At 45.6% G+C, this 24098-nt stretch overlaps 1 protein-coding gene across 1 annotated transcript in view; it reads left to right on the forward strand.

Moving 5' to 3' along the window:
- Positions 1-2291: 2291 nt before the first annotated feature.
- Positions 2292-24098, forward strand: part of LOC137412693 (uncharacterized) — a 45165-nt gene continuing 23358 nt past the window's right edge. The window contains exons 1-5 of the mRNA XM_068097978.2: positions 2292-2360; positions 6132-6550; positions 11269-11337; positions 21012-21158; positions 23001-23221. Coding sequence (XP_067954079.2) covers positions 6353-6550; positions 11269-11337; positions 21012-21158; positions 23001-23221 — 635 coding nt within the window. The 5' untranslated portion in view covers positions 2292-2360; positions 6132-6352. The remainder of the gene's footprint in view (positions 2361-6131; positions 6551-11268; positions 11338-21011; positions 21159-23000; positions 23222-24098) is intronic.

The following is a 24098-nucleotide window of genomic DNA, read 5'->3' on the forward strand; positions in this document are numbered from 1 at the left end:
CCCCCAAATATTCCTACAGGTCGCACAAGATCTGCCAGCAACCCTCTGATGGTTAAACTGCCGAAATCTCGGCTCTCTGCTCACCTTCATTCCTCTTTCCTCCCGCCTCTGGAACAAACTCCCTCACTCTCTTCAATCCCACTCCACCCTCCAGGTCTTTAAAACAGCTGTTCACCACCATCTCTTATCTTCCCCCATCCAAAACCTTGATCTTTTCTACCCCCGCTAATTCACCCCAGATGCACTTTTTTTGAAATAGCAACTTCTTTCCTGGAAGTCCTTGCAGTGTTGATGTGTTTTATACCTCTCCCACCTCCCCCCAAGCCCTCTCCCTCCCACAGATCTCCTGATGTCCCTGCTCTCAAATGTTGTGTTTCTGTGCTTCCCCTTCTCTCCCCATCTTGTCTAACGCTCCCCTTATTATTATTTTTGTGTGTGATAAATGTTAGCTCTTTCACGAGCCTCAATCCTGTATACAAAAAAAAAAAAAAGTTACAGTAAAGTTAACAGGACTATCCTTTATTCCGTACCAGCAGGGGTACTCGGCATTGCCCGGTCGATTTTGTTGTGGGGCGTAAACCATTTCCCTCCACCCACGACGGAGTGGGGTTCTTAAACACTTCCCTAAACCAACAATAAAGTGAGTCAGAAAAAAATCCAACTTTAAACTTTTCTTCTAATTTTTCTAAAAATGTTTTTTGAATTTTTTATGCCTCCGCCGACGAAGAACGGCTGAAGTGATCTAAGTCAAACTTGGTACAGGTATGTATAATGATGTAAAGATGAACTGATTCGATGTTGGGGTCCTGAGGTCAAAGGTCAGAGGTCATGTCCGGTTAAAATGTGATAACTTGAGAACAGCTGGATTTAAATCAAACTTGGTACAGGTATGTATAATGATGTAATAATGTGGGCGGGGGCATATCGGTCGACGTCGTGACGTAAAAGAGTGTCGTTCTAGTTTTATAAGTTATGAGAACAAGTTTGAATTTCGGGGTGTTTCACTAATTTTCCATGGAGTTATGCCATTTTTGGACATGGAAAATATCACCTGTTCTACATTGGTCAGTTTTCCAAACTTTTTCCCCCCTTACCCTTTAATATACCCAACTGAAACTTGGTGCCAGAGACATGTGATGCACAGCAATTCTTCCTCTTGTTATTCATAACTTACATCAACGATTTGGATAGTGGGGTTAAGAGTTGGGTTTCCAAATGTTCTGATGACTCAAAGCTTCAGGGTAAGGTAGCTGGCAGCGAGGGTAGTCGTCAGATTCAGGAAAGTATTCACACTTTATCAGATTGGGCAAAACAGTGGCAGATGCAATTTAACCTGAACAAATGTCAGGTGCTGACGATGGCTAAGAAATGAGAATAATAAAAATAGAGATTACATGAAGTCAGGGGCAATCTTCGAGTGTGTCACGCAGAAGAAGAAGAATCATCTAGGGTCAGTAATAGATAGGTGAGGCAAGCAGAGAGGACAATGTCAGGTAGGGTAGATATAGGTAAAATGAACGGTTTTATGTTGTATTTGTAGGGGGATAAATTATAAATCAAAGGATGTAGTTTTAACACTGTACAGGTATTTAGTGAGGCCCCATCTAGAACATTCCGTTGAGTTTTTGTCACTACACCTGAGGATGGACATCGTTACCATGGAGACTGAAGGTACAGGTGTGGGGTTACCCTCAGTTATCCCTCAGTGGTCAAGGTACGGAATGGTCTACCGGTAAAGGTGGTGACAGCACAGACAGTGGATCGATGGGTTTAAACCAAAACGCATAGGTAGTCATTTAATAGGGGTAAGAGGTATGAGATTGAGTGGGGTGTGGCCCACAATTTTGCATATGTAATAAATATACGGCCCCCGACATCTACCCGGCGATATCCCCGAAGACAAACGGCGGAAATGAACGTTATAAGTGGTGGAATGAAATGAACAAATTCCCGAGGAGTCCGACTTTCACCGAAGGGTTTTTTCTTTCTTCCATTGTAAGTTGCACTCGAAGATGCTCTCGCAGCCTAGGCGGTGTATTGAACATCGGCAATCTAGATGATGATTATAAAATCCCTTAGGGTAATCATGGATTCCAAGGTAACTTCCCGCGAAGTGTTGGCATCCATCGAGTCCCGCACGAATAATCCAAGTCCATGATGGAGCGATCGCGCATGGATCGGGAGCGCAGGAGCGGAGCCTGGGAGCTCGGCGGGGGCGGGTGGACGTGATGTGCTGGGGGTTTCATTCTGGGTGTGTCGAGGAAGAGGGAAAGAGTTTCGGACCGGAGGAAGATCGGAGAGGTTTCAGGGTAAGGGACAATACCATGGGAAGATTTGGGAGCGGGACGTGGTAAAGATCGGTGTGTACCTGGATCATGCCGTTAAAACGATCAGAACTGTTACTGTTAGTGTTAACAAAGTGATGAACACTCACTTTCAACTTGTTACTGTGTGTGTGTGTTACATTGTTGGGAATGATATGTATGGCCTGGAGATGATGCGAGGGGATTTGGGGTTGGGTGGTACTGGTAGTGGTAGCGCGGACGATCATCATTAGACATTAGTAAAACTTCGTTGTGTGCACTACAGCACAGGTAGAGTAGATGTAGTGGGTAGGCTGTGCTCAGTAGTCCGTATTGGTAGGTGGTAGTTTGTACTCGGTAGTCTAGTTGTAGGTGATAGTCTATAGTTGATAGTTTGTAGTCGGTAGTCTGGAATGGTAAGCGTTAGTCTATACTTTGTAGTCTGTAGTGGTACTGGTAGGTGATGGTCTATTGTTGGTAGTTTGTACTCGGTAATCTGTAGTGGTAGGCGGTAGTCTATAGTTGGTAGTTTGTCGTCGGTAAACTGTAGTCAGTAGTTTATAGTTGGTAGTTTGTAGTCTGTAGTGGTATGCGGTAGTCTATAGCTGGTAGTTAGTAGTCTGTAGTGGTAGGTAATAGTCTTGTTGTTGGTAGTTTGTAGTCTGTAGTGGTAGGCAGTAGTCTACAGTTGGTACTGGTAGCTTGTAGTCTGTAGTCGGTAGTCTGTACTCGGTCGTCGTTAGTGGTAGTCGGTAGTTTGTACTCGTTAGTCTGTAGTGGTAGGTGGTAGTCGATAGTTGCTGGTCTGTACTCGCTGGTCTGTACTCGCTGGTCTGTACTCGCCGGTCTGTACTCGCCGGTCTGTACTCGCCCGTCTGTACTCGCCCGTCTGTACTCGGTAGTCTGTACGGTAGTCTGTGGTCTGTGGTCTGTGGTCGGTGGTCTGTGGTTGGTAGTCGGTAGTCTGTGGTCGGTAGTCTGTGGTCGGTAGTCTGTGGTCGGTAGTCTGTGGTCGGTAGTTTGTAGTCGGTAGTGGTAGTTTGTAGTCGGTAGTGAATGTTTTGGTTTGTTCGACACGTTCTGACCTCATTCAGGTTCAATATCGTGGAGTCTTTCTTTCCTGTTCGGTTTTCTGGGAAAGAATGCTCGTATGCAGAAAAAGAATGCTCGTATGCAGAAAAAGAATGCTCGTATGCAGAAAAAGAATGCTCGTATGCAGAAAGAGAATGCTCGTATGTAGAAAAAGAATGCTCGTATGCAGAAAGAGAATGCTCGTATGCAGAAAGAGAATGCTCGTATGCAGAAAGAGAATGCTCGTATGCAGAAAGAGAATGCTCGTATGCAGAAAGAGAATGCCCGTATGCAGAAAGAGAATGACCGTATGCAGAAAAAGAATGCTCGTATGCAGAAAAAGAATGCTCGTATGCAGAAAGAGAATGCTCGTATGTAGAAAAAGAATGCTCGTATGCAGAAAAAGAATGCTCGTATGCAGAAAGAGAATGCTCGTATGTAGAAAGAGAATGCCCGTATGCAGAAAAAGAATGCTCGTATGCAGAAAAAGAATGCTCGTATGCAGAAAAAGAATGCTCGTATGCAGAAAGAGAATGCTCGTATGTAGAAAAAGAATGCTCGTATGCAGAAAGAGAATGCTCGTATGCAGAAAAAGAATGACCGTATGCAGAAAAAGAATGACCATATGCAGAAAAAGAATGCCCGTATGCAGAAAGAGAATGACCGTATGCAGAAAAAGAATGCCCGTATGCAGAAAAAGAATGCCCGTATGCAGAAAAAGAATGCCCGTATGCAGAAAAAGAATGCCCGTATGCAGAAAAAGAATGCCCGTATGCAGAAAAAGAATGCCCGTATGCAGAAAAAGAATGCCCGTATGCAGAAAAAGAATGCCCGTATGCAGAAAAAGAATGCCCGTATGCAGAAAAAGAATGCCCGTATGCAGAAAAAGAATGCCCGTATGCAGAAAAAGAATGCCCGTATGCAGAAAAAGAATGCCCGTATGCAGAAAAAGAATGCTCGTATGCAGAAAAAGAATGCTCGTATGCAGAAAAAGAATGCTCGTATGCAGAAAAAGAATGCACGTATGCAGAAAAAGAATGCTCGTATGCAGAAAAAGAATGTTTTTGGTATTTTCCCGAATATTTAATTTTACAAAGATGTAAAATTTTACAAAGACGGATTAAAAACGGGAACTCGTCCATTGGTTAAAAAACCATTCATTTCACATGTCGCTGCATTTCGGGATGACTGTGCATTATAAATCGGACGAAATATGACGAATGCAGAAATGAACTTCACATCAACTTTTTTGGCTCTGACCGTTAGAAATGGAGAGAAAACCGACGATTACCTCTTACTTACCCGTTACCATCCACAGGTGTGTGTGTGGTGTGCGTGGGTTTTTTTTATTTTTGTTTTTTCCTCCTCTTCTCCTTTCTCCCCTTTCCAGGTGCTGGTCCGGCCGTCCATCACTCGGCAAGCGTGTCCATTTGTCCGATCAGCGTATGTTTGTGCATCTGTCAGTCAGTGAGTGTGTCTGTCGTTTGTCCGTCCCTCCATTAGTCAGCCCATGTGTCCGCCTGTTGCTTTGTGAATCCCTCCAGTCAGTGCATCCATCCGTCCAAGGAGTGCGTCTGTCCGTCCGCCTGGTGTGCGCATCCATCAGTCCGTCTGTCGGCATGCGCGTCCCTCAGTCCGTCCATCTGTCCGTCGGTTGGCGTGTGCGTCCCTCAGTCCGTCCATCCATCCGTCTTTCGGCGTGCGCGTCGCTCAGTCCGTCCATCTGTCTGTCGGTTGGCGTGCACGTCCCTCAGTCCCTCAGTCAGTCCCTCAGTCAGTCAGTCAGTCTGTCCATCCATCAGCATGAGCTCTGTTCATCTGTCGGTTGGCGGGTGCATCCGTCAGTCCGCCAGTCAGCGGGCACTATCAGCAGGAATTCTGTCTTCCAGTCGGCGTGTGTGTTAGTCCATCTATCTCTCTGTTGGTTGGGTTGGTGCTCATCCGGCCATCCATCAATGGACGTATGCGACTGACAGTCTGTTGATCGGCACGCATGTCGCTCTGTCTTTTGGTTGGCCCTCTTGTCTGTTAGTCAGCGTCCGCTTGTCCACAAGTCGACACTCGCTTCTGGTCATTCGGCGTACTCGTCCCTCTGTCCGCTGGTCAGTGTACATGTCTGTCTGTCTGTCCGTCTCTTTATTGTTGCACACTGTTTTTTTTTTCATCCATTGTTTGCACGCGTGTGCATATGCTCGTGTGCCCTTTCACATTTGATACAGCTGCTGTCTACATTATACAACACCAGGAATCTAAACCATTTCCCATTGTGAATTCCAGCTATTTAAAGCCATTTTTTTGGTGAAATATAGTGTATTGTTCTTTGATGGAATTCATTCTTTCCCATTCATCGTGCCGTAAATTACAGTTGCCTGAATGCGCAAAGCAAGCAAGAGCGAGTTCCCTTGTCACAAGCAACAATCGAGCTATTCTGCTCTGTTTAGTTACTGAATGATGTTGTTTCCTTTTCATGTGACAAACAACAACAACAACACTGAAAAGGCTCATTAATTGTAACGAGATATGGAACTTATTTTTCCTCCTTTCCAGCACAATGGCCAAAACTGATCTTCCCTTAACTTTGGTAAGATTGTTTCGTTAAAACCTGCTCATCTTTGTCCACCCTTTCCATGTCCACATCTAATCTTCCACTGTCCTTAAGTTAGATTTTCACATGTATTGTTTATTTACATTGCTCAACTCTTCTTTTTTTTCGTTCGGATTTTCATTCTCACCTCTATTTTCTGTCTCTCTTCACAGCTCTTTCACCTTCAGTTCAGAAAGACTCTTCACTCATTTCTCATCGTCATCGTGATCAAGTCCATTCAAACCTAAATCGCTCCCAATCTGCTTCCAACCCCAATGTTGACTCAAAATTTCACCTTGAAACTCCCCATAGCCTTAACTCTAGCATTGTCTCCAACTCTAATATTAACTTGAACCCGAATCACGACACAGGTTCAACCACAAACCAAACCACGATGTCTGTGGCTAATTCAGTTTGTAACACAAACCCTACAGCCACTAAGCCACCCTACCAGCTCATGAGCCCCTATGGAGATTCCATCGATTTGGGTTTTCTGCGCCTTGTGGAGGAGGCTGGAGGAGTGAAGGGGATGCAGCGGAAACCTGCGCTCCGTCGACCGGGTCCCCGCCACTGGGCATCACACGAGAGCTTGGTGAGAGAAAAGGCACCTAGCATGTTGATGTATGGAAAGGGGAAGGACTGGAAGAAATATACGGGAAGTACTAAGATTTCCGAGAAGTTGGGTTCGTCTTGCAACTTCACCAAGTTTTGTTTTCTGGATCTGACCGAGTGTACAAAACTTGGACAATGTGCAAACGGACTATTAAAAATATATTTAAAAGGATTACAGGTTAAAGTTCAATTCTGATATACACGATGTACTTTTCAAGCCTGTATTCTTCTTTCATTCCCTTTTCATTCACCCATGTGCTGCGGAACAACTAAATGTTTGTCGTGCATCACGAGTTCGACACATGCTCAACCCAAAATATTAATGGTTTTTCCTGCTCGAGACAATGTGCTCGAGACATTCAAAGTGAACTTTCATGTTACGATGAGCGTTCATGATTAAATAGGCTTGATCATCGTGGGTTGACTATTCACATTATAACCTCTTAATACAATGCCATTGCTACTCTGGAGGTAACATTTAACCAACAAGTTATCCAATAACGTGTAAAAATATGTTAATGAAAATTTCAGTCCATAAACGTAATGTCACGTCAGAGGGTCCCACTAACACAGACCCTCTGAGCCAAAGGTCCAATCCCTTGGCGAATGGCCAAACGACCTTTCCAAGTCTGCAGTTGCCTCCTCCTCTGCATGCTCTAATAGCAAGAGTCTTTGTTATAATTTAATATTCCCCAAATGTTGTTCAATCGTACTGAACCGGGCAGTTTTTTCGGGAGGTGGGACCTATGACCTTGCTGTGCGTACCGAACCACGCGGGAGGAAAAAGGTGGGAACACACTTCTTGTATTTAAAATGGATTTGTAGCAGAACAATATGGAAGGGAAGATGTGACGCTAATAATAAATAACCCGTCAGACCTGTCGCTCAAAAGACAAATGAATAATACGTACTGGGGACACGGAATTAAATAAAACTCAGTCCCTGCCCCTTAATGGCGCCAATACACTGACTTGCGTGAACAATAGGAACAGGTGAGGATCTGAACAAGAATCACGGCGACCTGATCCCTCCAGTGCCCGTCGTGTCGCACTCAGTCACGCGTCTCAGCGCCGCTCCAATAACAGCAGGCCAGATGGGTGAGTGAATGCCCGGAGACGACGAATGGTGAGTCAAGCTGAGCATCTAACTAGCTGGAGAGCAGAGTCCCGAGCAGAGAGAGTGAGTCTCGTGCTTCATACATGCAGCTTTTAACTCCTTAAGGACTGCCTTCCAGCACGTGGCTGGTCCCGCAATCGGCTGTCCCACCGCCCAGGGAGGTAAGAGCTTCCTGCCCATGTCCAGGGCCTTACAACAGCCTGCTGGTGCGTGGTCCTCCCTAAGAGAACTCCTAAAGCCACGTGCGTAGCGCTTTTATATGGCCTTTCGCTCACCTCAAATCCTTGACTTTTCATCCCCTAAAGGTAGGTTTTACATGACACGTCCTTACCCCATGCTGCTCGAAAATGCTTACTGCTTCCCCAGTGCACATATTACATACAACTTATCTCCTACGTGTCCCTAGTTACAGGTGTTATGCTGGCCTCCCCGATGCACACAGGCTAATGTTCTGGCTGTGGGCCTCCTCCCTCCCTTTTGTCCCTTCACTTAGCAATACGTTTGAAAGTAAAAATTATTCCACAAAGGTTTTGTTTCATTACTTGTGTGACTTACAGATGATCTTGCTGCCATATATGACTAAATGTTTGAGTAGATAAAAGAAACCATGGCTCACACTGATGTAATTATTTTGTCAGTTCCCCATGTCTTCTCTTCTTATCCTTCTTACACCATTAGGCGCGGCCCACTACGCTCAATTAACCTGTTTACTTGTGCTCATACACCAAAGTATGTATACAGATGTGGAAGTAGATGCAATAACATGAAAATAAATAGATGCAACCACTCCTCCTCAAGCATGCTACAGTGCATTATATGCTCAAGTTTGCAAAATTCCTTTTGGCTTAACTCCCTCCGCTCTCTCTTTCATGCATGTGTTCTTTCAGTAATCCCTTCCTGGTTAATCTTCTGAACTCGAGGCTCATTGTTCACTTCAACTCTTTTGTTCCTCACTTCAACCATATGTATTACTCCCTTCCAGACGCTGTGCTATCCCACTCTTCCTTCCAGTGCTCCAAGCAGGTGGTGCACCCACGTCTCATTCCCAGCCTCCCCCCTATCCTTATCTCGCTCTTCCCTCCAGGGCTAAAAGCAGGAGGTGCACCCATGTCTCATTCCCCGCCTCCCCCTATCCCAATCATTCCCTATCCCTATCTCACTCACGATACTTTTGTTGGTGTTTCCTCCCCTCTTGTCTCTCCTCTTTGCCTGTTTATTCATTCCATTGATTATTGTGTACAAAGTTGCTCCTGCTGCCCTACTGTGTCGATTCATACCCCCAGTCACCTTGCTCTTCCATGAGCCTCGATATTGTAGAAAAAAAGTGAAACTGGTATCCATCTGGCTCATAAAAAATATTGTTGCGGATCTCGACCGTCGGCCTTCCCCTTATCAAGGGGGGATGAATCCCCTTGTCTTTTTACTGGCCGACGCGATCCCGGGGGCTATAACGTCCTTCCCGGGCAGCGTTAAATAGGGTTGTTGGTCGAATTTGTCCTATTACCTAAGTACTAACGCTGACCGGAAACGAGGAAATAACTCCAGCCCGAACCACGGCGTTAGTGGACAGGCCGAGCGAAGCGAGCCGCGATTCGGGTCGTTAACAGGTACTAAACCCGATTCGAGTGGTTCTTAATCGTGCCACGCTTACCCAATGGAGGAAATGACTAAAACGATCGGATGAAGAGGAAACCAGGAAGAACAGGTAATTTATTAGTTATTTACACAAGAAGAAGAGGAAAAGAAAGAGCAATGTACAATGAAGAGGAAGAAGCAGGTACACAGGGCAGCCTTATAACAGTCTTATACTTATCCCTGGACACGGGCCCGTTCACTCTCAGACTCACTCTCAGGGTCACTCACACAGGGTTTGTAGATGGTGGTGTTGAGGGTCCAACGATGGCGTCCACAGCTCGTCCGGTCCCCGACTCGTACCGTGCAGATGGTGGAAGACGGCCGGCAGTTCTCCGCGTGGCGTAGGCGCGAGTGGACAATTATATCTCGGGGGATCGGTAAGCTGGCGATTATATATCGTATGTAATACTTGTACCGGCGCCTTTATACGCGCTCCCGGTATTGTTACGAACGATGCGCCACTTCCCCAAGGTCCTTCTTGACACTGCAGTCCTCTGCAATGCGTGCCGCGCGCCCGCCCTTTGTAAAGCGCAATCAATCAATCAAGCCTTGTCACCGCGCGTCTCTCCCTCTCGTAACTACTCAAGCGTCTCTCCCATAACTCGTCTCTCGACTCGATACTTCGGGATCTCTCTCAGCGCAGGTCCTCCTCGTAACTCTGATCAAGCCCTTTCTCTCCTCATAACTCTGTTCCAGGCTCGTAACTTGTCACTGCCCTCCTCATAACTGAGGTGGGGGCCTCATGCAAGGGGTTATATTGCCACGCCCAGCGAACCCTCTGGAATGTCCAGCCACACCCTGTCAGGCGATGTCACCTCAGCCCTGATTGGCTGGTGATGGCTTACCGGCTCCGCCTTGATGGCTGCTTGACGTGGCCACACCTCCCCCCTTGTGCTCCGCCCCCTTTTCGGGCTTTACCTCGTGGCTTTTGGGCTGGTTTGAGCGGAAGCCCAGCGAGTTCGGTTTGAGCGGAAGCCCAGCGAGTTCGCCCAACGAGGTCGATTTGGAGGGAGGCTGCAAAATGGACAAACGGGGCCTACTCTTATTTGTTCTACACTACGCAGATGCAACTATTGGGAATGGCCTTATCCTAAACACATACTATGAAATAACTAACGTCCTAAGGTGACCTACGTGTTGCTTGTGGCCTATCAATGGGGTGCAACCTTTAACCTTTAATGATGTTACCTGTGTGGGTTCTCAAAACTGCAACAATATATTAGGCCAAAAATCTGTGGGCAAATATTTTATTTTGAGATGAAGTTAACATGTGAAGCAAATTTCCCATCAACCTCTAATCATTGCATGTCCTCGTATGCAATATCGCCATAATGTTTGCATTTCCTTGATATGCAGAAATGAATAAGACTTTGTTGAACTCGATTCGGTTTTGCAAAACCCAAGCTTCTTTGATCAATGGATGTCCAACCAGCGGTCGGGCCTGTGACGAGGCCTGTTTAAACTCCCCAAATCCAAACTTGCTACCCACCTCCATCCTTTTGCTCTTCTTTTCTCGCATTTGTGGAGCTACTTTCCTCCGGCTGATCAATCCCACTCTTCCCTCCAGGGTTTCAAGCAGGTGGTGCACTAACACCTCACGTCATCCCCCTTCTCTACACACAATCTTTTCTACCCCCTCATGCGTTTCCTCACCTCTCCCTCAATCTCCTCTTTACCTGTTTGTTCATTCCCTTTTTTTATTGTGTTCACCTGTTGTCCTGGTGTCCTACTTACCAGAAGTCACTTTTCCATAATCCTCTTGCATAAAGAAAATATGATCTAGATCAATGGGGATTGAGGGAGGTGAACAAAATCGATATGTGTGCAGAGCAATAGATTTTCAATGAGAGATATCTGAGCATTTATCAGCAAATTACTACTGATCCATATTGTGCTGAATCGGCGTAAATTTTACTTCAATACTCTGCAATGTGTTGCATTTTTCAGACGAGACATCATCGTGTGGAGCACATGTTGTTGGAAACGAAGAGGAGACTGGAACTGGGGCCAGGGCCGGTGAGAAATGGAAACCATCGACGATGGCAGTTTGTTACGTGCTCCTCCCCGACCCCCTGGTCACGGTGTACCTCCGAGCCCCGAAAGGAGTCACGGCAGAAAAATATGTTATCCTGTGTCAAAAATCAATGGTGAAACCACACCAATTGCAAATAATACAAACACCAATAATACAAACAAATATTGTATAAAAAATCACACAAAAATAACAGTACAACAATAATAGGAATCAAGAATACAATCAATATATCTCCTATGATGGTACCATCAGCTAGCATGCATAAGGTAACTCACTGTGCTCCAAGTGAGTGGAAAAGAACATTCCCCAATGTCTCTATATTCCCATCTTCGAGCTCAGAGTTGATCCCCTCCAGTGATCAACGGAACGATGTCGAATCGAAACCAGAATCTCGTTCAGATGACAGGCAAAGTCACGCCGCCCAAAACGGCACAAAGGCGCACGCGGCCAAAGCGGAGAAAAGGGTCATGTGGTTAAAGCGGCAAAAAGGCGCACTCCAGGTATGAACTTTCACTTCACAGTCGGCGAGCCGCAAAGTAATCGTCAAAAGCCTCGGTGCACACACACCACAGATACGTCTGAAAGTGGTGGAAATGGTTGACGAAGCAAGGAAAGTTTACTCGACGCGCGAAGCGCGCGAGTCAAAATGGCCGACGGCTCGTTCTCGAGTCGCAACGACCCGGCGATGATTCTTCGGAATCTAACGCCAAACCTGACACACAGGATGATCAGTCACAGCGATAACCACTGTATCGCAGGAATCCTTTTTCCCCAGGAAATCCAAAGTACGTGACTCTTGCTCGACAACGTTCGATCCCGACCGCAAAGCAACCAGCTTCTTCTCCGACTCTTTCGCTCCGCCCTCTTTTTCTCTTCTTCTTCATCGCCGTCCGGTTCCTGTTTCATTTTAAAAACATTCCTTTTACCTTTTGACAATAATAACTGCTATTTCCGTCAAACAACAATAATAATAATACATGGAACCAGAAATGTCTCGTGGATGAAAGCCACCACAACGGAAGTGACGAATCCGTAACAAGTTGGTTACATACGCAGAAATGTTACAAGGATAACTAGTCATGAAGACGACCGGCTTAATATTGGCTGCACAAAAATTATTCCTGTTAAACAGAGATAAATGTGCATCGTTGCTTGATACAGACACGTTATCCGCTGGAGAAGTTTGTAATTGTGTTGCCCTGTAATTGCATTCTTGTGTGTGATGAGGCAGAAGGATCAGAGCAGAGTCACCACTCCAATTCCAAGTTATTTTACTGGAATAATACTCAAAGATACAGGACATGAGATGCAGGCTTGGCACATTCCAAAGCACAGTTCACAGCAACCAGAAGAGTTGTCAAAAAGAGCAACCTATTAGGTTATCTTTACAATTCAATTCATTATACACCGAATGCTGCCATTAATCCTGATATTACAACAAATAACGTCGCTAACAAAAGGAAGGTAACTTGTATCCCTGTACAATCGGCGCCTCCAGAACACATTTGTTGTGATGCATTGACTAAACGTTCCCATTGTATTAGCTCGTTCCTCGAGTGGGTAAGGATAAAAAGCATGAGATCATAGCTGTCAACCTAAACCCGATTGAAGGAGTGAGAATATTTCGTAATGGGGGTTCAAGTGCTGCAGGCCCTGGTGGGGGAGAGCGTGGGCTGAGCCTGGGGAGGGCTTTTACCAGAACAAATCTGGTGAAATAGAACTGAAATGGAGAGCTCTGGTGGCTATGAATCTTATTAGAGTAGCAAAGGAGAAGGAATAAAAAAATATTCCCAATTAGACAACTCCTCAAACTAACAAGGAGAAAAAGACATAAAATGTTATTGCCCCCGTGGTTTGAGTAATTTTGCTGAACGGAGTTAAAGGCCGCAAGTCGGCCATCTTTGGTCGGATTCCAAAACAAAATCTTCTGTATTTTCTCATGTATTGTCTTTCTGCCAAGTTTGAACAAAATCGGTTCGTGCATGTCTGAGAAATGGTTGGGGACACCGTCAATTAACAAAATGGCCGCCAGTCGGCCATCTTGGATCTGATCTCGAAACAAAATGACGTGCATAAGTAAGCCTCATTCATTATATGTGAGCCAAGTTTGAACAAGTAAAGATTGGTAAATGCATGTCCGAGAAATAGTTGAGGACGTGTTCAACATCTGTTTTTTTTGTTTTTGTTTTACAATGAAAATGGCCGCCAGTCTACCAGTCGGCCATCTTTGATTGCATCGCGAAACAAAATGATGTGTATATGTATGCCATGGTGTATTGCATTTGTGTCGAGTATGAACAAAATCGGTCCATACAACTCCGAGATATGGTTGCGGACAGACGGACGAGACCCAATTCATAAGCCCCCGTTTCGGACCAAGTCCAACGGGAGCTAATAATGGTTACTCAGTATTCCAAACTTGTATTCAGATACGTACTTCAAGACATATTTTAAAAGTGAAATTAAGTATATTTTCCAGTCTCGAATCAAAAACTATTTCACCTTTTACCACATATGTAGTCTGCCCCACTATAAGCTCCTTGAAAGTAATTTCTGTACACTTAAAAATGAATGGCTGCATAGCCTGAACCTCCTCGTATAAGAGTCACCTCAGCTGTCTAGCCTGGGTTTTGATCCCCACCCAGGTATAAACTGCTATCCTGGTGTTTGGTAGACAGGATGAGGTATCGATGTATTTGCTGTCCAATCGCATGCATGTTTCAAATCCCTCTACATTAAAGGTTCCACGGTATCTTTCGTGAAGAGTAGGGAAGGCATCACCGACTCCTTCAAGGAATTACAAATTATTGCCTGAAGTGCGTGGAGCAAGAGGTCTGGTCTTCTTGGATATACTTCAGAACACCAAAGTTACACTGCTTGTTATGTCAGTGAGGTTGTTGTCTTGGTCAGCAGATCCAATGGCTCCACAAACAACCTTAAAAGTGACGGCGCTTTTCATAGGTTGGAAACTCATCTGTTTTGACTGAACCGGTGAACAGAATGAGTTGAAAACTGGTGGTTGTACTCTGTGCGTGTGCACAGCAAGGTTATAGGTGGCAAATCAAAATTAATAGTCCTGGGGGTTCGGGGTTGGGGAGCCTGGTGTTGGCTTAGTGGTTAGGGTGCCGGCTTGGGATCCTAGCATCCTGAGTTCGAATCCTGGTCATCGCTGAATTAACGCCAGGGGGGTTGACTCAGCCTGTCATCCTTCCGATGTCGGCAAATTGAGTACCAGTTCATTGTTAATTCCCTGTGTGGCGCAAGGGGTGACAACAGGGTTGGTGGCAGGAAGGGCATCCAGCCATAAGAAATTGCTTCAAAAAGGGGACCACGGTGCCCAAAAAAAAGGCCGACCCCCGCTCTGTGGGGGAAAATGGCCTCCAAAGGCGGCTCCTTCTTCTTGTTTGGGGGGGTGGGGGGGGGTTGAGGGGAGGGGAGATGCCAATTCGCTCCAAGTGAATTTGTAATGTGTAGCACTTGTCCCAGTGGAAGCAGCTATTTCAGGTCATGCTAAAATACCCCAATTCTGGGGGAATTATCCTGTCCGGAAGGGTGGGTTATTTGCCATTCATAATATTGTAATGGCGTGCAGTCTCTAACCACCAATTCACTTCCAGGTGGGAAGGGGACAAGAGGTTCCCCTGTCTGCCCACAATGTTTGTGCAGGTCGGTGATTTAACAACCACACGGCCGCTGGTGAATCCGCCTGTCGAAATGGCCTAGCAAACCAGGCCAGGCGTCACTTTTAAATGTGCCTTCATTCGCTAACCTATTACACTCAAATAATGGTTTATTCTATTTCTTATGTGGCTATAGAGTTCCCATACCCCCCCCCCCCCCGCCCCCCCCCCCAAATAGCCACAGAACAGGTTTTCATTAATGAGGGCTTTATTCACCAATAAATATGCGCCAGGGGAAGAAAAAGGAAAACGTGGCCGCTGATGGCGATCACTCAATAAATAAAAATCTGCACAATAAATAAAAACACTAAATCTGTACAATAAACAAAAACGATAAATCTGTACAATAAATAAAAATCATCCCTCGTGTCCATGGTTTCAACAACACTCTTATTTATCTTTGTCCTTAAAGGCCTAACTCACTCAGGTGATGGCACACACAGAACCTGGGGGCATGAGCGGCCTTGCTTGTGCCTGTATTTGGCTCATATATATTTTGGACTGAACGCCTCGGAGTTAAAGCTCGTTCGGCAATCCGTTTCCTTGGAGGATTTTAATCATAGGGAACGCGACAGTATTGTTACGGATATGGCATCAGGATAATTGGGCTTCAGCTGTATCTCGGAGACTAGGACTTTCAGAATGCAAATTTGCGTCGATTATGCAAATATAAAGTATGTGGTGTTGACATTTTTTGACCTTCACCTAATTTTAAGGTCATGAAGTCATTACAGACAATTTTACATTTTCCACCATAACTCGACTAAGGTTTGTCCAATCTGAACAAAATTGCCCTCTCTAGATAACCTGGACTATGGCACATGCACCTGTAATTTACATCATACCTCTTCGAGTTAAAGGTCAAGGTGAAATGGCGATCTGAAATGTTGTTTTTTTTTCTTTTCTTTTTTTCTATCGCTCAATTTTGCCAATGCGGAATCTCAAAGACCACTTGACCTTCCAAGATGGCATTACATCATAATAGTGTACCTGTGTTGAAGTTGTGCACCTGATATTTAATTTGCGTCCTTGACCTACTTTTTCAGATTGTGACATGATTAATTATAAACAGCTCTTTGATAATAACTTGAATACATTTCCTCCGATTTTCAAGACATTGAGTTTTATGGATAGATTTTGTATGGGGACACATTTTCATAATTTACACTCCATCCCTAAATGTTGAAGGTCAAGGCATATAGTGGTCCGAAAAATATGGCTATTGGCCTACATGCAATTGATCGGGCATTGGATCAAGGGGAAGCGTACGTTCGCTTTTTGATTGCAGATATCTAGTTCTGTGTGAATCTGCATGATTAAGACCTCAGGGTTAAGATCGGCATTGAGGTATTTGCGTTCAGATTAAGTATGTCCCTCAGGTCCATCTGTCCTTTCCTCAGGTTCTTCCTATATATATCGGCACGGCTCTCAGGCTTCATCAGAGGGAATGGTTTTGTGGATGGTTCTGTGCAGAAGGCAGGAATACCAGGATCACCAGGATGCATTGAACACTTGGCAATGGTCTGGCAAGTGTTACAGGAGGCAAAGGAAGGATGTGGCGGTGGTATGGCTGGATTTGGGGAATCCATATGGGTCAGTGCCGCATGCCTTGATCAGGTATGTCATGGATTTATTTTGGGTGCCACGGAGATTTAGGGATTTTTTGATGCCATATTATGATCAGTTTTGGATGCGGTTTGCGACACAGTCCTATGTAACAGAGTGGCAGAAGTTGGAAGTGGGGATCCCGATGGGATGTACCATCTCCCCGATTTTGTTTGTGCTGGTTATGGAGTTGTTGATACGTGCGGTGAGGGGACATGGGAAAGAAGTGGAGCTAGCCCCTGGTCAGAGGTTGCCAGCAATGTTTGCTTTCATGGATGGCCTGACAGTTGTCCAATAGTCCGCTGATGCAGCAGTAGAGGTACTGGGACGACTGGAAAGGTTGATGCGGTGGGCAAGAATGGGATTTAAAGCAAGAAAGTCGAGGAGTGTGGTAGTGAGACGAGGAGTGGTGGAGAACATGCACAAGTTTGAGCTGGGAGGGGAGGTGGTTCCATCATTGGTAGAGGCCCCTGTGAAGAGTTTGGCAAGATGGCATACAGTGGAGTTGAATGATGTGGGAAGAGTGGAGGAGGTCAGAAACGAGCTTTTGAGAGGTTTGATGGATGTGGTTTGCCAGGTAAGTTGAAGCTATGGTGTTTGAAGTTTGGATTGATGCTACGAGTATTGTGGCCATTGATGATGTATGATATTGCAATTGGGCATGTAGAGAGGATGGAGGTTGTGGTGAGTGGGTTTGTGAGGTGGTTGGGAGTGCCACGCTGTTTGACGAACATTGCCTTTTATGGTCAGGGTGGAAAACTCCAGTTTCCCTTGACATCATTAACCGAGGAGTTTAAGGTGGTGAGGGTGCGGGAGTTCATGATGTTGCGGGATTCAAGTGATGCAGTGGTAAAGAATGCTCTCCCAGAGAAGAAGGGAAGTCGGAAGTGGAATGCAAGAGCAGAGGTGGACGAGATGGAGGAGCGGTTACAACAGGAGGAGGTCATGGGGATGGTACAGCACGGGAAGCATGGCTTGGGGTGGATGAAGCATGAGCGATGGGGAAAGGCATGTGTGAAAGAGAGGGGGAAGATGGTTGAGAGGGAGTTGAGAAGAAAGGAAGAGGAGGGGAGATATGTGAAAGCAGTTGGTCAGGCACAGCAAGGTGCTTGGACTAAGTGGGAAGGTGTGCGGGTGAGGATATTGAAGTGGCAAGAGATTTGGAGGATGGAGCCAATATTGTTGAATTTCCTGTTGCGGGCAACATATGATGTGCTTCCGTCACCAGTAAACTTGAGATTGTGGGGGTTGTTGCAGGAGGAGAGATGTTATTTGTGTGGAGGTGTGGGAACGGTGCAGCATGCACTGAGTGCATGCTCAGTAGCATTGGCAGCAGGAAGATACAGGTGGCGACATGATTAAGTGCTGGCGGTGGTGGTGCAGATGGTGCAACAAGAGGTGCTGAGATCGAGAGAGAGAAGAGTGGAGGAGACTGATGGGGGAGAGGTGTGGTTTGTCAAAGAGGGCCAAGTGGAAAGAGGCGGAGGAGGTGGAAAGCAAGAGGGCTGTCAGATGCTTGTGATTGGCAGGTGGTGGCAGACCTAAAGCGACAATTGGTATTCCCAGAGGAGATCTGTGTGACAAGGTTGCGGCCTGACATTGTCATTTGGTCAAGTGCAACAAGACAGGTCAGCTTAGGGGAGTTGTCGGTACCTTGGGAAGAGAACATGGAGGAGGTGGAAGATAGGAAAGTACAGTGAGCTGGAGGCAGAGTGCCGGGAGAAGCGTTGGCGCGTTTCGTGTCAGCCATTTGAAGTGGGGTGTAGAGGGTATATTGGCAATTCCTTTTCTGCATTTCTTGCTAGGCTGGGAGTGTGTGGGACAGAAAGAAGGAGAATGTGTGACAAGGTGGCCCAGGTTGCCTTGAAAGGCTCATTTTGGATATGGAGGCACGTCGAACGGTGTGTGTGTGTGTGTGTGTGTGTGTGTGTGTGTGTGTGTGTGTGTGTGTGTGTGTGTGTGTGTGTGTGTGTGTGTGTGTGTGTGTGTGTGTGTGTGTGTGGGGGGGGGGGGGGGGGGGGTGTTTTTTTTTGGTTTTTTTTGTTACATTATTACTTCTTATTTTGTGTATATGAGTGAGTGGGTGAGGGTGTGTGTTTTTGCATGAATTAATTTTTGCATGAGTGTGTGTTTTTGTGTGTTGAGTGGTGTATGATGTAAGTGTAGTTGGTTGTTTGGTTGGTGTTCTGTATGTATGTGTGTGTATGAATGATCTGGTGTGTTTTGTTGGTGAGTGGTGAAGGGCATAAAGGTGGGTGTTTGCGTGTTCCACCATGTTTGTTTGGTGCTGTGGATTCTGGATGTGGAGTTGTTGTTGTTGTTGTTGTTGTTGTTCGCACTGGCTGGGGGTGGGGGTATGTACGCATCCCGGTGCAGTTGCTGCATGTGGATGTGTACGTGCCCCTGCTGGCCCACCTTAGCTGACCGTATCGAGGTTGAAGGGCCGAAACGGGATGATGCTGAGGACCTCGACTGAGGACCCGGTCAGTGCGGCACACTTGTGACCAGGTGTGTTTTGAACTTATATATATATATATATATATATATATATATATATATATATATATATATATATATATATATATATATATATATATATATATATATATATATATTGTTATGTCGGGGGGGGTAAAGGAATATCTCGAGCCAGGTCGATCTGTATAGGTAACATGCTTCGACTGTCGCCGCAGGGAATCTACCTTGTAATTTCTGTGTTTTTAGGCAGTTTGTCGGGATAAGTGTATACCTGTGAACATACAAGGATGTTCGGGTGTTAAATAGTGTAGGGACTAAGATAAACCCCTGTGTGTCAGACCTGGTAGTCATTCCTTTGTCCCTGATGGCAACGCACACATATAAACACTTAGATAGGCCCTTAGTGCAACATTAAATAGTTCCCTTCCCTTACAATGACCTTGGAAGAAGACCGGCAGGAAGTCAGATCGAGGCACCGCCGGGTGGCCACCGCCAGCCACACCACCGGCTGGCCGAGCAACATCGCGTGAGACGAGTGTAACCCACGCCAGAGGGAACGTGTGATTGGTTGGCGCAGAAGGCGCGAACCTCCAGCCAATCAGGGCGGGAGGCGCGAAGACGCAACTGAGAAGGAGGTTGTTCATTGGAGGGAAGGCGCTAGAAGGTTCGGTGAACGGCGGGAAGCTGCGAGGCCCTGGTTGGTAGCGCGAGAAGACTGACGTCAGAGGCAAGGTTATAAAAGGGCACGCTGCACGACATTTTGTCTTTCTCTTGGCTCTCTTGGCGCTGCACGGTCTCTCTCTGCTCTTTGTCTTTTTGTTTCTCTTCGCGCTGGACCTCGTGTTGGAGATCGGCCCCTTCGGGTTGGAGATTGGCTTCGTGTGGGGATCGCTGGCCCTGCGTTGGACGCGTGGTGCTTTTGATTCTGCGTGGTGCTTTTGGTTCCTTGTGGTGCATTGTTGCTCGGAGCGAGCGTGACCTCGTGTGTTGGACCGACGAGGGGTTGGAGGTACCTCGTGGCGTGTCGCGGAGCGAGTCGCATCGAGGCCTGGCGAAGTGGACGGAGGGTTTCTTTGCGCCGGAGCTTGGAGCCGCGTTGGACGGTGGACAAGACTACAGACAGATAAGGACGCACCACATTTCCCCGTACACGACGAACGTGTTCTTTTATTAATTCATTTTCCCCTGTCTCATATTCTGAAGTGAGGTGTGTGGGATCCCAATTTAGGATCATTATTTATTTACCGTTGCGTTCCTTGTTCTCGGGTTCCGGAATAAACGTGTTTCTTTTTGTACATTTTACCCTGCATTTTCGTTCGAGTTCATTCCCTCTACAGGTACGCGCTTTTGCCGCTTCTGCCTCTTCCCTTCTTCCCGCGGTTGATAGCAAAATCCGTGTTTGATCGTCGCCTCCGTTAAAGCCGGTTGGTCTTCCGCGGTCCCTGGTGTTAACCTCGAGGGATTCGCACGACAATATATATATAATATACACACACACAAGCCGAAAGCACCCGGCGTTGCCCGGGTTCTTTTTGAATGAACTTACTACTATAATTCAGCTTTTACTCGCAGCCGTAGAAGATTTTCTACGATAATTCAGCTCGGCTTTTAATTGCGAAATGGGCCTAGCCCGGCCTCGACCGGCCTCGCCACCTTGCCTATAACCTTCCGGGGGCCCATGCCGACATTTTTTGTTTCAGAGGTTTCCTCCTATCTTTCACCATTGTGCAGACAAACAAACAAACAAACAAAAACAAACAAAAGCTTTCTTTTATATATATATATATTCCTCTCTATTTGTTTTATAGGTATTGTTTAATATTGCGACATTGACATTTGCAGAGTAATATTTATTACCTATTGGGCTATTTTTGTTCTCACCTTGCCCACAGCCTCGTTCCCTCCTCACACCATCCCCGTCATGCACAACTCTCTTCACTCCTGCTGACCAGTTGACCCAGATTCGAAACCAGATGGTCTGTGCTTTAGCTCGCCTGCGTGAGTTGGAGGCAAGGGCCAGGCTTCTTCCACTATTACAAGTAAGAAAAACATAATGCCTCCGGCCACTTTCGGGGGTGCAGAGGCATACAAATGAGGAATTTGATGATGATATATATATATATATATATATATATATATATATATATATATATATATATATATATATATATATACACACAGTGCATTCAGAAAGTATTCAGACCCCTTCACATTTTGTTATGTTGCCGCCTTATGCTGAAATCGTTTAAATTCATTTTTTCCCTTATCAATCTACACTCAATACCCCATAATGACAAAGAGGAAACAGGATTTTAGAAAGTTTTGCAAATTTATTAAAAAGAAAAAACTGAAATATCACATTGACATAAGTATTCAGACCCTTTGCTATGGCACTTATAATTTAGCTCAGGTGCCTCCCATTTCTCTTGATCATCTTTGAGATGTTTCTACACCTTGATTGGAGTCCACCCGTGGTAAATTCAATTGATTGGACATGATTTGGAAAGGCACACACCTGTCTATATAAGGTCTCACAGCTGACAATGCATATCGGAGCAAAAACCAAGCCATGAGGTCGAAGGAACTGCCTGCAGAGCTCAGAGACAGGATTGTGTCGAGACACAGATTTGGGGAAGGCTACAAAAAAAATCTCTGCTGCATTGAAGGTTCCCAAGAGCACGGCCTCCATAATTCTTAAGTGGAAGAAGTTTGGAACAACCAGGACTCTTCCTAGAGCTGGCCGCCCGGCCAAACTGAGCAATCAGGGGAGAAGGGCCTTGGTAAGAGAGGTGACCAATAACCCGATGGTCACTCTGGCTGAGCTCCAGAGACCCTGTGTGGAGATGGGAGAAACTTCCAGAAGCACAACCATCACTGCAACACTCCACCGATCTGGGCTTTATGGTAGAATGGTCAGACGGAAGCCAAACAGTTCAATCTTGGTTTCATCAGACCACAGAATCTTGTTTCTCACAGTCTGAGAGTCCTTTAGGTGCTTTTTTGCAAACTCCAAGGGGGCTTTCATGTGTCTTACACTGAGGAGAGGCTTCCGTCTGGCCACTCTGCCATAAAGCCCAGATCGGTGGGGTGTTGCAGTGATGGTTGTGCTTCTGGAAGTTTCTCCCATCTCCACACAGGGTCTCTGGAGCTCAGCCAGAGTGACCATCGGGTTATTGGTCACCTCTCTTACCAAGGCCCTTCTCCCCCGATTGCTCAGTTTGGCCAGGCGGTCAGCTCTAGGAAGAGTCCTGGTTGTTCCAAAGTTCTTCCATTTAAGAATTATGGAGGCCACTGTGCTCTTGGGAACCTTCAATGCAGCAGAAATTTTTTGTAGGCTTCCCCAGATCTGTGCCTCGACACAATCCTATTTCTCAGCTCAGCAGGCAGTTCCTTCGACCTCATGTCTTGGTTTTTGCTCTGATATGCATTGTCAGCTGTGAGACTTTATATAGACAGGTGTGTGCCTTTCCAAGTCATGTCCAATCAATTGAATTTACCACGGGTGGACTCCCATCAAGGTGTAGAAACATCTCAAAGATGATAAAGAGAAATGGGAGGCACCTGAGCTAAATTTCAAGCGTCATAGCAAAGGGTCTGAATACTTATGTCAATGTGATATTTCAGTTTTTTCTTTTTATAAATTTTGCAAAACTTTCTAAAATCCTGTTTTCCCTTTGTCATTACGGGGTATTGAGTGTAGATTGATGAGGGAAAAAATGAATTTAAACGATTTCAGCATGAGGCGGCAACATAACAAAATGTGAAAAAAAGTGAAGGGGCCTGAATACTTTCTGAATGCACTGTACTCGCCGATCATATATTTTTGTGGTGTTTATGACCTTTAACTGTCCTTTTTCCCTTTTGCTTCTTTACCCTTCTAGATAAAAATTTCCATTTTGGAAGGAGAGAAAAGAGAGCTGGCAGAGAGGTTGAGAACAGCAGAGAAGGAAGTGGAGAGAGCAGCACAAAGAGAAGGTTTTGGAGCAAGTGAACCACTGACCGAGGAAGGTGGTGGTGAGATGGGGAGTGAGCTTGCTGCCCTCCAAGCGACTCTACGGGAAATGGAGGGGGATAGTGGCAGGAAGATTTCTGTAGAAAGAAGGTGAGAAAGAATTAGCACCTGTGGTCAAATATGTGAAAAGTGCATAATAATGCATGAATGTCCATTTTTATAGTATACGGGTGCTTGGTGATAGTGCTCTTCTTCTTCTTTTTTATGTTTCCGCCGATTAAGTCATCAAAGGAATTGTATTTTTCAGTTGTCCATGCTTCCGTCCATCGAGGTGACGTAGCGGGTCACGTGGGTAATAAAATCGTGGTTTGGGGGGAGGGGTGTGGCCAATCGAGCGTAGAAGTACACCCTAAAACATTAATATCTTCCTTCCAAGATATTTCTTCAAAAAAAAGGAACTATTAAGTGTTACGCGAATCGATGTCCATAAATTAAACCAAGCATGATTTTCTGTGTCTCTGGCCCTTTAAAAAAAGGTTAAAATAAGTTTAAAGGCGGAAAATAAATTCATGTTTTACCACCGCTTTCCTCAGTGTCCATTATATAAGCCTGTCTTTACACAAAAATGGGGCGGGGAGGAAGAAGAAGACAGGGCTGCTCATGCGGCAAAACAAATCTATCAAATGAATAGAAAAATTTTCTTTTGATTATTTGATTTGTTTTTGATTTTTATTTGATTTGATCATTGATTTGATTGATTACATTGATTATTGACGATTGTAATCAAGATTATGATTACAATGAGGCCCTGACAAGTGTGGAGGTGGGAAGTAAGCCTGCATCTTGGGAGTTTATGGAAGGAGTTACTGGAATAACGTTTGTTTTCTGGAACAGCTGGGGAGGGTAAGAGGGTTGAGAATCAGAGGGGTGGTGGTAAAAACATGGCGGCCAACAACCTGTCCCCAATTTGAAAGGAAGAGCCTTGTGCTTTGGCCTCATCATGCCAAATGCCAATAATGTTGATCTT

This window comes from Myxine glutinosa, chromosome 6 (genome assembly GCF_964187855.1).
Source record: "Myxine glutinosa chromosome 6, kmMyxGlut1.1, whole genome shotgun sequence".
Classification (NCBI taxonomy): Eukaryota; Metazoa; Chordata; class Myxini; order Myxiniformes; family Myxinidae; genus Myxine; species Myxine glutinosa.